General features: G+C 38.7%; 2 protein-coding genes across 2 annotated transcripts; one reads left to right on the top strand and one right to left on the bottom strand.

Moving 5' to 3' along the window:
• Positions 1–6,861, bottom strand: SMCO3 (single-pass membrane protein with coiled-coil domains 3). The gene is made up of 2 exons (XM_047788553.1): positions 6,792–6,861; positions 1–715 (listed from the first exon to the last, which is right to left on the bottom strand). The coding sequence occupies exon 2, from the start codon at positions 697–699 to the stop codon at positions 22–24; it is 678 nt and encodes a 225-aa protein (XP_047644509.1). The 5' UTR covers positions 700–715; positions 6,792–6,861; the 3' UTR covers positions 1–21.
• A 4,927-nt stretch (positions 6,862–11,788) lies between these two features.
• C7H12orf60 (chromosome 7 C12orf60 homolog) lies at positions 11,789–12,520 on the top strand. Its single transcript, XM_047786006.1, has one exon. It carries the CDS (start codon positions 11,789–11,791, stop codon positions 12,518–12,520), a length of 732 nt encoding a protein of 243 aa, XP_047641962.1.
• Positions 12,521–18,415: the final 5,895 nt, after the last annotated feature.

Below are 18,415 nucleotides of genomic sequence, written 5' to 3'. Positions count from 1 at the left end.
TTCCAGTGACAAAGTAACTGTTTATTTCATTTGGTGTTTCACTGTGTTGGTGACCTCAGTAATGGCATGATGGTATTTTTCTGAGGCCAACTTGAATTCTACCAGATGCTTCTCATAACTTTTGATGGCTGCTTGAAGCTGTGTTTTCTCCACTGCTCCCAGGATGGCACGGAAGATCATATCTATGCCAAGGCCAAGAACAGCAACTCCTATGCTACCAAGGAGCGATGCACCAATTTGAGCTAACACAGTGACCAACTTGTTAATGATGCCAGTTGTGACATTTGAGCCCACAAGTTTAACAGCCACTGCGCTGGCTGCAGAAGTAGCTTCTCCCAAGATGACTGAAATAACCTTTTGTACTATGGCAATTTTCTCGGTTTCTCTTTCCTTAATATCCTGAAGTTTTCTATAAAGGGTTGGCTCTAGCTTATCTTTCAGAGCTTCATCAACCTTTTGCAATTCTTTTTGGATTTTCATCATGGCTTGAATGATGATATCACAGTTTTCTTTGATGGTCCCATCTCTTTTCATTTCAATGGAGGCCAGCCTGCACCCTAAGTGCATATTTAAAACTCCAATCAGCTTATTGGTGGCCTGGAAGCTGTCAGATAAGCAGTCAAGGAGCTCCTGGTGAAGACGGTTTACTTCTTGCCGCCTTCTTGGGTTCTCTGGATAGAGGAAGTCACTCTGAGCCATATTTCAAATATGATCTCTGAAAAATACAGTAGCAAATCTTTACTAAAAAATCTTGAAAACTACCTACTGTATGCATAGATTTGGCTAGGAAATCTTTTACTTTATTAATGACAAATTAGTGTGCAATCTAAGGAATTTTTTGGAAAACTCAGCAGATTCTTCAAAACAATGTTTTGAAACATGGAGTCAGTTTATGGAAATATGGTGACAGAATACAACCTAGTGAGGTGTTAATTAAGACAGATTTTGTGGTGAGGGGGAATTCTAGATAGGGATTTTTTTTGTGTTTCTCAAGCATCTGATTATTAATAAATGTGATTATTCCCAAGTAATATTTAATGACGTATTTGAAACAGACTGCAGTTTCAAGTGGTTAGCTCTGGACTACTGGTGCTCCTTAATTTCCCCAACCTCTCTCTAGTCACTAGGTTGAATAGACCTACCGGATTAATGTTTCTAATATTTGGAGTTAAATTAGTAGGGCCAGAGGAATATTAAGATCTCTGAGTTTACTGGGTAATAATACCTAGTTTTGTTTGTATACTTTTCATTCACAATACTCAAAACACGCTTTATATATTTACAGGCAAAGTATTTTTTCTGTAAATCTAAGGGACATCCAAAGGCAACACATATAACATTAGAATCTTTACAGAAATCCTTATGATAAAAGTATATTTTCAAGAGTCCTTGGAATAAAATCTCACTTGGGGAGGCAGTGGGCATGGTAGAAGGGACAGGGAAGTTATGACTCTGGCTCTCTATTTGCAAAGCTTATAAATTTATAAATCTTATAAATTTAGAATTGTCTATATTGCACTTGGCCATCATTAAGATACGCTAGATTTAATCCCATAAGGAAGATTCTGTTTCACAAAGGTATTTAAGCAAGAGTACACCGTAGAATGAATAAAATAAGCCTCATGTTTGTAGCCTTCTTGTATTTGTACTTTGGGCTCAGAGAAAGAAGGAACAAATATCATTCCTCTGAATGAATTTGGGTGAAACTTTGAGCCGAGTTAAGAACAATATCCCTCAATATGTGCATCTGGAGTGGGTTTCCTATGTCCCTGACAGTTTTATTTTTCTTTTAAACTCTTGGGAGAAAAGAAAGAGAAAGTGGAGTCCTTTATACCTGTTTGGGATCTGGCACATTTCTCCTTCTGGGTAAACAACATCCAGATTAATTTGCGCCCTACCTTTTCTAGGACCACAGTTCTCAGCCTAGGTACTGGGAAACTTAGATGCATGGGATGAAAGAATGAAGATGTTTTTCTCTCAAGAAAATGAGCAAGAACATAACATATCCTCCAAATTCTAAAGATACAATTTGGAAATGGAAAGGGGGAAATGTTTGAAAGATGTATTAGGAACATAATTTTTGCCCTAGATTTTAGGAAAATGTACTGGTATCCCTGGTGGAATAAATTTTTATCATGGTCAGAAATTCATTTTTATATTTGATTTAGATACAGTATACACACACACACACATGCACACACACAGACACGCACACACGTGACAGACACAAATTTCTCCAAATTAATAATTAGAAAATATCTCAATTCCATTTAAAGAAATTTGTCAAGCGTCTATTAAATATGCCCCGATCTCACCATTGGGTTGCAAATTGCAATTTGATAGCCACAAACTGAGACTATGATTTTACTTTTTTCTCCTAGAAATTTTACATTAACCTTTTTTCTTTTTTGGCTCCTAGTTTTCTGATCTTATCATGAAGTAAAAACTCCAGTTTCTGACTTTGAATTCAGAGGATCACCAACTACATCCCCATTCAGATATCTAGGTGAGAGGAATCTTTCTTACCCTGAAAAAGTGGAAGATTTTTCTAAAAGCTGTCACATGCCATTATCCGAAGGCATAGCTTTTAGAAAAGGTGTGTGGTTCTATCTACTTAGATACACATGGAGAAGGGAAGCTTCCTCCTTGATGGGAGGTTGCCTGTTTCCAAGTGGTCAGTTTCTTCCCAAATAATTCATTGTCTAAACACAACTTAACAAATTCAGCATAACATACATCTGAAAGTCTAAATTAGTGAAAGTACTTCTTTTTTTTTTTTCAGGAAAAGTAATGATGGGACCTTTTCCTTACCAAACATTAAAACACCACAAAAACATAATATTAACCAGTATTGTACAGGTGCAAGAGTAGATGGAATCATGGAACAAAACAATCCCCAAAGGAGACACTTCTATACATTTGACTTAATATATAATAAATGTAGAATCTCAAATCAATAATAATTGCGATTAGTGTTCCATAAATGATATTGGCATGATGAACTAGTTTGGGGGGGATTGAAAGTTAATTAAAATGTTATCAGTGTAACATATGTAAGATAATCAAATAATAAAATATCTAGAAGAAAATGGATAATTTTCAAATGTCTGTAGGGAAGGCTTCATAAGTCTAAAACCAATGGGGAAAAGTCACACAAAATGTGACTAACAAAGATGACTGTGTAAAAAGAACTGAAAGTAAATTGCAGGAAAAATGAAAAAGTATTGATTTCAAGAGAGTGTAGTTATTAATAAGGAAAACAATAATAATCTAATGGCTGACCATGCAAATAGCTCTGAACAGACAGTAAAAGAAGAAATAGTAGTAATAAATTGGTGAAAGAAGTTCAGTCTTAACCAGAAATCAGAGTACTTTTTCAACCACAAGAAATATTTTCTTTCCTTTACATTCTCAAGCCTTTGCATCTACTCTTCCATAACCTTCTTCCCAGTATCCAGATATCCATAATTTTGAGCCAATAACAAGTTTAAGTATTTGTTATCACATGACAGTGCTCCAGTTAGTGATGGGCAGTTACATCCATTTCTGTACACAGAGTTTCTGCTGTTATTTGAGCATTTTATTAGAGTGGTTCATGAAATAGTTTCTAAAGACCCCTGAGGCAGCCTGATGGGGAATTGCTAGCCAGCAGGTGGAGTGCTTGGTCTCTGGTGCGCCAGTTTCACCCCAGCCTTTGCTGAAGCAGCCATGCTTGCTTTGTGGCTATGTTTGGGTAGCGGGTGTGTAAAATTTTTATGTGATGAGAGAGTATTGTTGCTAAGACAAAGTTTGGAAATCATCTGTATTTTGACTTGTTATTTTCTTAAAAAAAAAAAAAAAACCTAAACAGTGAACAAATTTGGAAGTGCTAATCCCAGTGGTCAACTTGTTGAAGGAACTTGGAATGAAAACAGACAAGCTTCAGATGGATTGTTATTTCATCAGTTTTGTTGACATGAGAAGTTAATATTCACGATTAAAGAGCTAATAAGAAATGGTTATCTAAAAATTAATGTTTATTTAGTGATACTACATAATTGTTTTAGTTTTTTAGGAAAGAAACAACTATTTAAAATAAAAATATATTAGTTATCACATATTTAAATAAAAATTTCTCAGGATACTTTTGTGAATGACAGTAGTGCATTGATGGTCAAGTGCTATAGGAATTTAAGAGAAAAATTAATATTGAGGTGATTAGAGGAAGATTCATGGAGAAAGCAACATGTGATTATGTAATGTATGAGGAAATTAAAAGATTTGAAAAAGCAAAGTATTTTAAAGTAAAAAAATTTGTTTTTGTCTTTTTGGGTATGCACCTGTGGCATATGGAAGTTCCTAGGCTAAGGGTAGAATCGGAGCTGTAACAGCCAGCCTATGCCACTGCCACAGCAGCAGGGGATTTGAGTCACATCTGGGACCTATGCCTTATCTTGTGGCCCAATCCTTTATCCACTGAGTGAAACCAGGAATTGCACCCTTGGTCCTCAAGGATGCTAGTCAGATTTGTTACTGCTGAGTCACAATGGGAACTCCCTAGAGTAAAAAGTTAACAGTAATAATATACAAAGACTTTAAGATATAAGAAAAAAAATCTACTTGTAAACCTACATCTTAGTTTTTTGTTGTTCTTCTTTTCCAAAGTTTGTTTAAATGCATTAGTATTTTTACAAAGTTGTAATAATAGCATAAATAAAATTTTATCTTATATTAATTTACTTAAATACTTTCCCCTAGCTCTAGTTTGTAATCATTTAACATGGTTATATAAAGTATACATGTTAATATAAAGTTATTAACATGTTAACAATAATATTAACATTGTTATTAACATGTTAATAGTAATTGTTAAACAATTATTATTGTTTTCCTTATACTAGTTCTGAGCTTTGTTCTTTAATTTAAATAAAAATCGTGGCCTTTAATTGAAAAAAAAAGTTGATTATGGTTTGATGACACTGATATAATTTCTTTAAAAGAACATTTCTGACCAGAAAGCAGAATATCAAGTTCATTCATTAGCATTTACCAAATAACATGTATGATATCTGAAATATTTCATAAAATATTCATATATCTTTACCATAATTTAATAAATCCTTAATTGTTTCACTATCTTAATATGAGTATTTTAATACAAATAGTTCTTTTTTCCTCTTTAATTATCTGGATTATTTCCCCAGGATAAATTTCCAGAGGAAATTCAGATTATATGAATGAACACTTTTATAACTTTTGATATGTATTGCAGATGCATTTCAAAACCTTTTACACTGATGTCAAAGGCATGTTTTTATAGCAGGACACTGGGTGTGGTTCAAAGTCAAAGACAGTTCTGTGAAATACTGTTGGTTTGGTTTGGGAGCATAAGTTCAAATTTTGGAGAGTTCTTGCCTTTGCGGAAATACATCCTAAAAAAGGTAATGATGAAATGATACTGAGATTCACTTTCGCATAACCTAGAAGGGAGATTGTAGTAGGTTTATAGAGTAAATAAGATCAACCTTGTTTTGATTTTTGAAGATGGGGTTATGGGCATATGAGAGTTTATTATATTGTTGTCTCCATTTCTGTGCGTGTTTGAACTGTTCCCATGATAATATTAAAAACAGAAAGAAAGAAAGGAAAAAAGCCCACTACACTGTCCAAGATTCTGCTGTTTGGTCATTAGTGCTCTCTGAGGAACTATCTACCTTTCTTCCTGCTGCCTTGTTCTCACTATTCATATTGGGTCCAGCTATCATGTAAGGTACACTTATTTGGGAAGCTGGGTATGGGGTGTGGGTAAAGTCACAAGCTCTTCAGGAGAAAACAACAGCCACTAACCAGTCTGAGCTTCGCTCTTTAAATAAAAATCGTGGCCTTTACTTGAAAAAAAAAGTTGATCATGGTGTGATGACACTGATGTAAATTCTTCAAAAGAATATTTCTGACCAGAAAGCAGAATATCAAGTTCATTCATTAGTATTTACCAAACTTTTACTTGAGAAACTTCTGCCATATGCCTTAAGGCATTAAAACAAATAGACAATGTTCCTTGCCCTCTGGAAGGTAATAGTTTATTGGGAGACACAGCAAATGCCCAGTGATAGTTAAATGTGGTATAATTAATGAAGGAGCATAAGCACTATACATTAACTAGGATTAGAAAGCACATTCGGACTTCCCGTCGTGGCGCAGTGGTTAACGAATCCGACTAGAAACGATGAGGTTGCGGGTTCGTTTCCTGCCCTTGCTCATTGGGTTAACGATCCGGCGTTGCCCTGAGCTGTGGTGTAGATTGCAGACGCGGCTCGGATCCCGCGTTGCTGTGGCTCTGGCGTAGGCCGGTGACTACAGCTCTGATTAGACCCCTAGCCTGGGAACCTCCATATGCCGAGGGAGCGGCCCAAGAAATAGAAAAAAGACAAAAAAAAAAAAAAGCACATTCATGCTTTCATAGGTACTGAATGCTTAAATTAATGCCAAAGACATAAAAGGAAATGTTACAGTCCGTGGGAACCACACGCATTCATACAGGTGTCGTTTCATCCTTATTCTTTTCTAAAATTGGTGTCTTTATTGCTTTATCTTCCCTTCTGATATAATTATGTAAGTTGTTAATTTTCTTTGTGTCTTCAGAGACATAAATGATCCCAAGGAACATGCTATGGGATCCACTTAAAACATTTAAAATATTTATAATAATTTATGGCTAGGATTCAAGTCTGACATATTGCAAACATCCTTTAATATGGAGAACATAATATTAATATTATACCAATACTAAAAGAAATACCCAAATTGCTTACCTTGCCGTGTTTCTGTGTTCAGTGGTCCCAGGAGTTGTTTAGGATTACTGTTGCAGTGCTTTTTCATCTGGTTTCATCTGGATTTTTCTGATGGAATGTGATGACTTACAGACTTTGCCCGTCTCTGCTGGGTCCCTCTGCCTGTCTGATTTATCAACTGTTTCTGCATGGCTTAGTTCTCAGAATTCTTTTATTTCCTATATTAATATAAAATTAGTATATATTAAGTAAAATAATTTGAAAGACTAATACAACAGTGAAACAGTTGATTTTTTTTTTGTCTTTTTGTCATTTCTTGGGCCGTTCCTGCATCATATGGAGGTTCCCAGGCTAGGGGTCTAATCAGAGCTGTACCTGCCAAGCCTACGCCAGAGCCACAGCAACACGGGATCAGAGCTGCGTCTGTGAACTACATCACAGCTCACGGCAACTCCAGATCCTTAACCCTCTGAGCAAGGCCAAGGATCGAACTCACAACCTCATGGTTCCTAGTCGGATTTGTTAACCACTGCGCCGTGACGGGAACTCCAATTTTTTTGTTCTTTAATGGCTTAGTAGGTTAAGAACCTGACTGGTATCCATGAGGATGCAGATTCGATCCCTGGCCTTGCTCAGTGGGTTAAGGATCTGGTGTTGCCACAAGCTGGTATAGGTCACAGATGCAGCTTGGGTCTGGTGTTGATATGGCTGTGGCGTAAGCTTCGGTTGCAGCTCTGATTTGACCCCTAGCCTGGGAACTTCCATATGCCAAGGGTGCAAAAATAACAGTAATTCTTCTTGTTTTTGAGTAGGTAGAGGATTCAGAACCAAGATGATAGCTAGGAGTCTTATAAGATCTAGAGGTACTATCCTTCAGTTCTGAAGAAGGACAAAGTGGGGTACTATTTTACTTTTGTCCCACCAGGTCATTGTGAACTTAATGTATCCTGGGTCGCACCATGTAGGAGCATGGGAAGAAAGGAGAAAAAGTACCTGAAGTCAGTGTATCTGAAGTATGTGTGGATGGATAAGTAGGATTCAATAGATGTGTTGGAGTGGGATATGGAAGAGATGATTAAGGTGAAGAGAATACTATGAACAAAAGGCTATGGAGCATTTTCAGGGGAAAAAAACATTAATCCAGTATGCTGGTGATACTGCAGTGAAGGGAAGGCAGGTAATGGAAAATTGAGGGCAGCTTGTAGATGGCCTTAGATGCCATGCTACGAAATGGTATTTTATTCTCTAGACAGTACTGAACCATTGAAAGTTTTTGTAATGGGATAATATTGGGAGGTTTGGATTTTGGAAAGGTCAATTTATATAAACTGGATTAGTGGGTATGGATAATAAAGCATGGGTTTACAAACTCCAATGCCTGTAGTAGCTGGACAAGATATGTAAGTAATTGAAACACTTAGTGTGAAACAATAGAGTATAGAGGGTGAAAATCCAGCCTATAGGGGACAACTTCAGCTCTAGGAAATTTTTTCAACTCAGAAAATGAACTAAATGCTAATTTCACTTTTTCAGTAGTCAGTAGAAATCCAGATTTCTATGCATTAATTTTTTTTAAAGAATATTTTATTTTATTTTATTTCATTTTATTTTGTCTTTTTGCCATTTCTTGGGCCGCTCCCGTGGCATATGGAGATTCTCAGGCTAGGGGTTGAATCGGAGCTGTAGCCACCGGCCTACGCCAGAGCCACAGCAACGCGGGATCCGAGCCGCGTCTGCAACCTACACCACAGCTCACGGCAACGCCGGATCGTTAACCCACTGAGCAAGGGCAGGGATCGAACCCGCAACCTCATGGTTCCTAGTCGGATTAGTTAACCACTGCGCCACGACGGAACTCCTATGCATTAATTTTTAATTTAATTTAATTTATTTGTTTATTATGGCTCTACCCATGATGTATGGCAGTTCCTGGGCCAGAGATTGAATCCAAGCCACAGCTTCAGCACCACAAGCTGTGGCAACGCTGAATCTTTTAACCCACCGCATTGAGCCAGAGATTTAACGTGAGCCTCCACAAGGACACGAGCTGCTGCAGTGGGCTCTTAACTCACCATGCCACAGTGGGAACTCATCTGTTTCAATTTGTAAATTTGCAACTGATACAAATTTTGAAAAAGCATTGTGAGTCAAATGAAGCACATCTCCTGGTTAGATTTTTGCCTATGGATTGCCAATTTGTGATCCCTGGATGGAAACATTATGATCAAATATAAGACCATTAAAATTATCTTGGTGAGATTAACTGGAGTAGTAGTTATGAGAATGGAATAGAGGGGGTAGATTGAGATAAGTTCAGAGAGAAATAACAAGTTTTAGGGACTGATTCATTTTGGAAAAGAGAAAATGAAAATGGATCTGGTGCTTCAACAATGAAGCAAGAGTTTAGAGGAGAAAATGTTTTTTTGAGGAGATGAGTGCAGTTTTGGATAATTGTGTGGCATATATTGGTGCAGTCACCATGTGGAGATGCCCAATAGGTAGATGGAAATGTAGCTCTGGTGATTGGGAGAATTGCCCAGGCTACCCTAGGAGATTTAGGGATCATCTGAATATGGATGGCATTTGTAGTTATGGGGCCAGATGAGATTTTAAGATGAGATCTTAAAGGGAGAAAGTTTAGAATAAAATGAGGCACAAAGACAGCTTTGCAGAGCTTAGGAGACTAGCAAGAACTTGGTGGTTAAGGAAGAGAAGCCTGGGGAGTTCCCGTCGTGGCGCAGTGGTTAACCAATCTGACTAGGAACCATGAGGTTGAGGGTTCGATCCCTGGCCTTGCTCAGTGGGTTAAGGATCCCGCGTTGCCGTGAGCTGCGGTGTAGGTCGCAGACGTGGCTCTGATCCCGCGTTGCTGTGGCTCTGGTGTAGGCCGGCAGCTGCAGCTCCGATTCGACCCCTAGCCTGAGAATCTCCATGTGCCGTGAGAGCAGCCCAAGAAAATGCCAAAAAAAAAAAAAAGGAAGAGAAGCCTGTAAAATAAATAAATGCTTAGAGAGGATGTAGAAGGATCAGAATTATATAGCACCACAGAAGCCTCAGGAGCAGAAAATTTTGAAGTAGAAAGAGGTATACAGCAATTTTAAATAATGCAGAGAACTCAAGATGGTTAGGGCCTGGAAATAGGCCAAGAGATTTGATGATTAGAAGTTATTGGTGCCCTATAGGAAAATAGTGAGAGACATAACATATTACAATGATGTAAAGAATCTCTCTCTTGAGAAATTTGGGGATTAAAGGAAGGAAGGAGATGGAATCATTACTCAAAGGGAAATCAGAGTCAAACTTTTTTTTTTCCCCCGTAAACTGAGTAGGGAATTGAGTACGTGTTTATAGTTAAAGGAGAAGGCAAAATGGAGAGGGAGAGATGGAGGTTACAAGATGTTTGGGCTGCCATAACAAAATACCATAGACAGGGGGCTTAAACAACAGAGATTTATTTTTCTCACAGCTCTGGAAGCTAGGAAATCTAAGATCAAGCTGCCATCCCATTCAGTTTTTGGTGAGGGCTCTCTTCCTGGGTTGCAGGCTGCCACCTTCATGCTGCACCCACACAAAGTGGAGGAAGGAAGGGAAGGAATTCTCTGATGTCTCCTCTTAGAAGGGCACTAGTCCCATTGTATTAGGGCTCTGCCTGATGGCTTCCTTTAACCTTAATTACCCCTTGGTAGGCCCCATCTCCAAATATAGTCATATTGGGAATTAGAGTGTCAACATAGGAATTTTGGGAGGATACCTTTCAGTTTACAGCACAAGAGGAAGGGGAGAGGGTTGATAGAGCAAAATTTTAGAGGAAATATCAAAAGAGGATCGTGAACATTGGTTAGAGGCATTACCATTTCTCTCTATAGGAGAAGAAGACAAATGGTAATAAAAGTACAGAAACATTTTTAGACAGGACAGATTTATGGTGAGTTTGCATTAGATGGCCTTGATCTTCTTGGGAATGCAGCTTCCTCTACCTCCTTGGTCTGCTGTTTTCCATCTTTCAGAGTTATTTGATAATTACTTTATACATTCTGTATAGGATTTTTAGTTGTAGACAGTAGGAAAGATTGGATGGAATGTGCTTGCTCTATCCTAAATGGAACCTGAGCCCCTCTATATAATTTTTTTTTTGTCTTTTTGCCATTTCTAGGGCCGCTTCTGTGGCATATGGAGATTCCCAGGCTAGGGGTCTAATCAGAGCTGTAGCTGCCAGCCTACACCACAGCCACAGCAACGCAGGATCCGAGCCATGTCTGCAACCTACACCACAGCTCATGGCAACGCCGGATCCGTAACTCACTGAGCAAGGGGAGGGATGGAACTCGCAACCTCATGGTTCCTAGTCGGATTTGTTAACCACTGAGCCATGATGGGAACTCCTAATTTTTAATGCTTTATCCAAGCTTTTCCCCTGCATTAGATGGTTACTGAGGGTAATACCTGAGAATAGTCTCACTCCACGTATCAGAATATCCAATTTAGTATCTAGTGCACAGTATTTGGTATGGGTTTATGTTTAACAAAACACTCTTATTCTACTTTAAAAATTATTATTATTATTGTTATTTTGTTGTTGTTGTTGTCTTTTTGCCATTTCTAGGGCCGCTCCTGCAGCATATGGAGGTTCCCAGGCCAGGGGTCTAATCAGAGCTGTAGCCGCCAGCCTACGCCAGAGCCACAGCAATGCAGGATCCGAGCTTCATCTGCAACCTACACCACAGCTCATGGCAACGCCAGATCCTTAACCCACTAAACAAGGCCGGGGATCGAACCTTCAACCTCATGGTTCCGAGTCGGATTCGTTAACCACTGAGCCACGACGGGAACTCCTATTTATTTATTTATTTTTTTTGGTAAAGCACAAGATCACTTTTGCTTTGGAGCTTGTAATGCTTTCCAACCTTTGATAGGTATTAACTGCACATTTAGATTATACTTTCAGTGTCTTTATGGTTGACAAATATACATTTGGATTACTGCTTATTTTACAGTGCTGAAGCCTTTCTGCTGGGGAAATGTCTTCAGAGTCAGAAAAGGATAAAGAGAGGCTGGTTCAAGCTGCCAAAACGTTCTTCTTTCACATGCAAGATCTTGCTTCTTTCACAAATGCTCTCACTGAGTTGTTTAACAGCAATTTGAACACTCAGATCTTCTTGATAGCTATGAAAGAAGATGGCTGTGTTAAGGATGTCTTTGAACAAATGCTCAGAATTTTTAAGGAGATGCATTCTGCCGTGGAGGCAATGCAGGACAAAATGCAAAGTGAACCTATTTGTTCCAAGATAGCAACAGCTGTGTGCTCTATGGTTGAGAAGAGTAGCAGTTTAAAGGAGTTTCAACAATCAGCTAAAGAAATGTTAAAAAATGTCCAAACACCAGCCATCGTCTCTGTGCTGAATAGTGGGAATATCCTTGAGGGTTTGGAATCTTCTCTTTCACTCTTGATGAGATATCCCATCATGAATCTTCAATTCAATGACTTCTATAGCAAAGACACCAAAGAGCAACCAGATGCCAGCACATCTGAGAAAAGCCCAAGTCCAGGTCCATCCAAAGCCACTACAACTGACAACTTAAAAAAGTTGCAGGATGCACTAAACACCGGCACTGCCAAGGATACCCTCAAGTCAGCCGCAGATCAGCTGGAGCAGATTGTCAAAACTCTGCAACCAATCTTAGAGATCCTCCAAAAAGCCATAAAGACTATAGAAACCAAGTTTTCTGGGTTCAAGAAAGCCAACAACTAGTAGGAATGCATAAAAGTAGTACTAATTTCTGTCAGAAGACCAATTCAAATCCTGCAAGTTTTCATAGTACTTTCTAAGGCCTTGGATGCCAGACATGTGCTCTGTTGGGTCATGAGTTCAAAGAGTCCACCTGGCCACCCAATTACCTCAAATTTGCTTTATTCAAGTAAAAATAAAGAAATCGTGCTTGAAATGGCAGTTACTGAAAAGAATATATTGTTCAAAAAAAATCAAATAGGGGATTACATTTGAGGATGTTTCTAAACTTTACATTTCATCTTAAAGCTTAATTAAAATAACCTTTCAACTAATTTCCACCCTTAGTAATTCTATTTCTAGTTACTACTGTGCAGGTCCAGGTAGAAATATACATTATAACTAAATAATATGGTAGAAACCACTATTTAAGCCTAAGAAACAACAAAATAATGTTCTGCACTTTCGTTGCTCATATATCAATTCGACATACTTTAGTGCCTTGCCTATCATAAGCCATCACTCAATACTCTTGATATGATTTATCCAAAAGTAAATAGGAACAATGAGTGAGAAGTAATAGAATTTTCTTGTGTACCTAAGATCAGAGAAGATGAGTTATTCTTGGTTTTTTTTGTGACTGAGGTCTTATGATTAGGAGATATTAGAGGTTGAAAAATGGAGGTGTCCTAACATTTCACCAAAAAAGACTATAACACTTGCTTCTTGACTGTAACAGAAGTAGGATTTCTGAGATGTGCTTGTTTTGGGGGAAAAAGTTAGATAAATTCATTTGGTTACCACAAAGTCCTGGGCTCTCATTGATTACTAATGAGTGTGTACTCTCAAGATTGTTGTACTTCATTTAACAGGAATTTTGTTAGGAATAAGAAAAGCAATTATTAAATCTAGTGCAATTGTTTTTTTCTTTTTAGAAAGTATTGAATTTACTACTTAATTTAAAAGCAGTGAAGTCTAGTTCTCTATTGGAATTTTCCCTCTGAGAATACCTAAGAATTTTCCTCATTTAAACATCTTCTTGCTTAAAATTTTAAATCCCATTTTCTCCCTAAAATTTTTTCCCTGTATTCTATTAAAAAAAAAAAAAAAGAGTCTGAAGCATGAAAAACTAAGATGGATAGAAATTGAGTGTGAGCATTTGATGGAGAGGGAAAAAAAGGTGCTCTATTTACATACTTTCTAGCCTGCTGCTTAGATCACTTCCACCAATGTTGTCAGATAACCTCCCTCGTCATAGCGACTTTGAAGTTGTACTTCTTTGGGGCGAGAGCCAAGAGCTCAACTCCAAAGTCAAGGCTGTCATTGCAATAACCATTGTAACTTTATATTTGTTTATTCATTTATTCATTCATTCATTTGTTTTTTGCTTTTTAGGGCCGAACCTGCAACATATATAAGTTTTTAGGCTAGGGATTGAATCAGGGCTCACGGCAATGCCAGATCCTTAACCCACTGAGCGGGATCAGTGATCTAAACTGAGTCCTCATGGATACTAGTTGGGTTTGGTACTACGGAGCCACAATGCAAACTCTATAAGTTTAAATAAAGACTACTTTCCATGGCCCCTAGCAGTAAGACCTTCCAAATGTCTGGTGGTGAGGGTCAAGGGGATTTTGAGCATTTCCAGGGTTCAGAGGGCCTGGAGGAATAATGAGTTTCAATACATTAACTCTGCCTTTTCTCTCCACTCCAAAGCTGAGGCCTTGCTAATTTGCAATAGATATCCATTAGTAACTGTCTTATTTGTTTATTTTTTTAATTTATTTTTTATTTTTTGGTCTTTTCTAGGGCCACACCCACGGCATATGGAGGTTCCCAGGCTAGGGGTCCAATCAGAGCTATAGCCGCCAGCCTACACCACAGCCACAGCAACTCGGGATCCGAGCCATGTCTGCGACTTACACCACAGAATAGCTGCCTTATTTGGAGGGAGATCTTGAGTGGATGCATTTGCTACTCTCCTCTCAAAAGTACACATATATAAATGGGAGGCAGAAGGTGTAACTTGGAAATAACAAGGACTAAGAAAAGTCCAGGGGCAGAGTCTTTTTGTGAAATGACTGGAAGAATGACAGGTGACAGTTCAAGGGAAATCTTGACGGGAGGCCAATGGAAGTGGCAGCCAGTGTAGCCCCTTGATGTAGAGATGGGGTGTGCCCACTTAAATGAAGATGGGTGGTCTTCGGATGCTGGTGGCTCTTGTGAGTCTTGCCATCACTCACAGTGCCTCTCATGACACTTTCTTAGCACTGGGCACCACCAATCTGCCCACTCTGATGACTTCTTGTTTGCTGCTGGTTCCCAGCTTATGGAATTATTGGGGGAGGGCACAGGGGAGGAAGCTGTATTCTTCTCAAATCTATTACTCTTATTTAATACTTCCCTCAAATACTTTGATTTGAGGTTCCTCTCATTTCCTCTCAATTGCTTCAGGTTTTGAAGGACAAAGTGAGGAAGGCTTACCTGTTTCTACCTCATGCCTCATCTCATTCCATCTCTGAGACCCTGAGCACAATGTGGCCTAGTGACATGAATGAAGCAGTAGTGGGGAGAAAAAGTCAACTTCCACAAAGCAAAGCAAAGCAAAACAAAACAAAACATATAGTCATTTGCTATAGTAAAAGGAAGAAAGAAAAAGTGTCTTGTAATACTTGAAATATCCTTTTTTCTCCACTTTTTGTGAGTCACCAGTGTTTGGTACATCGTGGTATCTCTGAAAGCATGTAGCTCAATAAATGCTTGGTGAACTTGACCAAATCAAGAACTAGTTCATTCAGCGTTAAGTCAGTTTGATGCAGATCATCAGAGAACTCCAGCAAATTAAACTCTACAGAATTTTCTTTCACTGGACTTATGTATTTATTTTTAAGTAGGAGTAAATGGAAAAATTCAGAACAATCAGAGAGGCATAATAAAACACTTTTTATATAAAGATAAAATAATAAATTGGCCCAGAGTATTTTTTTGTATTTTCAAAAAGGAGAGTTGTGTGTATTGTTTTAATAAACTTACCATAGCAGATAGGTACTATGCAAATTTATAGTGTGGATTCTTTTTAACCATCCATGTGAGTTTATGCACAATTGAGGATCCATTTTGTCTTTATAAGATATCCAGACTAACAAAGGAGCAGAAATTACAATGAATTTTTTGAAATTGGTCTCCTAAGATTTCATGAATTTACACTGTTAATTTAAATCAAGGGTCCACTTTATAGACTTCTTGCACAAAACCTTTGGACTACAGGGAGAAATTGAGGGGATGCAAAACTGTGTAGCTTCATCCTCAACTAAACCCACAAATCTACATAATTCAAGAGAAAAATTTCTGTCTCCAGAGGTTGGTTCTGTAAAGCAGCAGCAGAAGGAAGAACTAAGTTATTTTTTTAAAAACTTGGTTATTCCCTTAATAATCATAATCACATAAATCACAAGTCTGAAGGGCTTTTTTTTTTGTTTTGCTTTTTAGGGCTGTACCTGTAGCATATGTAAGTTCCCAAGCTGCAGCTTCCAGCCACAGCAATGCCTGATCTGAGCTGCATCTGTGGCCTACACCACAGCTCATGGCAACACCAGATCCTTAACCCACAGAGTGAGGCCAGGGACTGAACCTGCATCCTCATGGATACTAGTCAGGTTCATGACCTGCTGAGACGTAATGGGAACTCCCTGGAGGGCTTATTAAACACTGATTTCTAGGTTTTCAATTCCATAGCTTTGGGAGCAGGCCCCCAAATTCATATTTCTAACAGGCTTTTAAAGGATGCTGACACTGCTGGTGTTGGAAGCATGCTTTGAGTCATGATTGAGGGTTGTACTCAGAAAACTGATTTCTCATGAAGATCAAATGCATTAGGCTAGTTCTTTAGTTTAACTGAATGGCTTCAACTTTCTTCTCCAGTTACATTCCTCCTTCACTCTGTCAGGCCCATTTTCTGACCCTTATAAATATTGATCGTTCCTATATCCCACATTTTCTTCTACCTAGCTTTCTCTTTTCCATCCATCCAAACATCCTCCCCTAAGCCTCCTCTCTGATAGAAAGCTGTATCCACCTTTAGGCCAGGAGAACCCCATTTTTCTCTAAACTTCAGGCACTTATTATTTGTACTTGTTTTTGGCACTAAGCACTTGAGACACACACATGCTTACTGTCTTTTCCCCTTCCTCTTACCTTTTGCTCCCATCCCAATATCCCAAGGCCTTGCTCAGATGCTGCCTCCTACTTGAAGCCCTCCTGGCTTCTCCTCTTGCCTCTGTTAATAGGAATCCCTCTTCTGAACTCTCACAAACAGAAGATTTGATTTTCCCCTTTCTTTTGGTATTTCTTTTGTAGCTCATTTGTGTTCTTTTCTTAATTTCTCCTAAGAGGTGATAAACTCATGGAAACTCTGTCCTAGTGTATCCAAATTTAAATCCCCAAAGTGCTTTATGGCTCAACAAATGCATTTACGTGGCAGAGAAAAAATATAACACATTTCACCACTGCCTCATCAGGGCTCATTGCAAAGTTCATCCCTAGAGCCAGGCCCTCAGGACTCTTGCTGGGTAGCAAAAACTCTGCCAAAGTTGTTGGGCAATGAATTACGGAAACAATATATGTTTATGACAATTTTATGTATGCTTTATTGGGTATAGAGGACAATACAAGGTATGGGACAGAGGTGTATTTGGCCCTATTTTTCTCAAAATCCCAGTGTAAAGAATGACAATACTGGGAATTCTCCTACACTATTGGTAAGAATATAAATTGGTATAGCCAGCATGGAACCCATAAGAAGTTTTTTTTTTTTTTTTTTGTTTTGTTTTGTTTTGTTTTTAAGGGCTGTACCCAAAGCATATGGAAGTTTCCAGGCTAGAGGTCAAACTGGAGCTACAGCTGCCAGCCTGCACCACAGACACAGCAACACCATGGGATCCAAGCCTTATCTGCGACCTACACCATAGCTCATGGAAATGCTGGATCCTTAACCCGCTGAACAAGGCCAGGGATTGAACCTGTGTCCTCATGGATTGAAGATGCTAGTCAGATTCATTTCCGCTGAGCGATGCCAGGAACTCCAAGAAGGTTCTTAAAAAAACTAAAAATAGAGCTATTAAATGATTCAGCAATCCTATTCCTGGGTATATATCCAGAAAAGACAAAACCTCTACTTGGAAAAGATACATGCACCCCAATGTTTGTTGCAGCAGTATTTACAATAGCAAGACATGGAAACAACCCAGCAAAAGATGATTGGCTTAAGAAGATGTGGTACATATACAATGGTATATTACTTAGCTGTAAACAAGAATGAAATACTGCCATTTGCAGCAGCATGGATGGACTTAGACAATGTTATTCTTTTTTTTTTTTTTTTTCTTTTTTTGTCTTTTTTCTATTCCTTGGGCTGCTCCCATGGCATATGGAGGTTCCCAGGCTAGGGGTCGAATCGGAGCCCTAGCCACCAGCCTACGCCAGAGCCACAGCAACGCCGGATCTGAGCCGCGTCTGCAACCTACGCCACAGCTCACGGCAATGCCAGATCGTTAACCCACTGAGCAAGGGCAGGGACCGAACCTGCAACCTCATGGTTCCTAGTCGGATTCGTTAACCACTGCGCCACGACGGGAACTCCAAACAATGTTATTCTTAATGAAGTCGGTCAGACAAAGACAAATGGTATATGATACAGCTTACATGAGAAATCTAAAAATAATACAATGACTCTATATACAAAGCAGAAACAGACTCACAGACATAGAAAACAAACTTATAGTTACCAAAGGGGAAAGGGAGGGCGGGGAAAAAAGAATGGATGTCTGAATTCTTTACCAGGTGAATCTCTGCAGGTAATTCCCCATCAGCCTTTTCTAGCATGACCCACCTCCTTCAGGACGTCCTGCTGGGGCTCAGTGA

Source organism: Phacochoerus africanus, chromosome 7, assembly GCF_016906955.1.
Source record: "Phacochoerus africanus isolate WHEZ1 chromosome 7, ROS_Pafr_v1, whole genome shotgun sequence".
In the NCBI taxonomy this organism is placed as follows: domain Eukaryota; kingdom Metazoa; phylum Chordata; class Mammalia; order Artiodactyla; family Suidae; genus Phacochoerus; species Phacochoerus africanus.
This window is presented reverse-complemented; position numbering and strand designations above follow the sequence as displayed.

Excerpts from the sequence above, each read along its gene's own strand:
- SMCO3 (XM_047788553.1), bottom strand. The coding sequence starts at position 699 with ATGGCTCAGAGTGACTTCCTCTATCCAGAGAACCCAAGAAGGCGGCAA.
- C7H12orf60 (XM_047786006.1), top strand. The coding sequence starts at position 11,789 with ATGTCTTCAGAGTCAGAAAAGGATAAAGAGAGGCTGGTTCAAGCTGCC.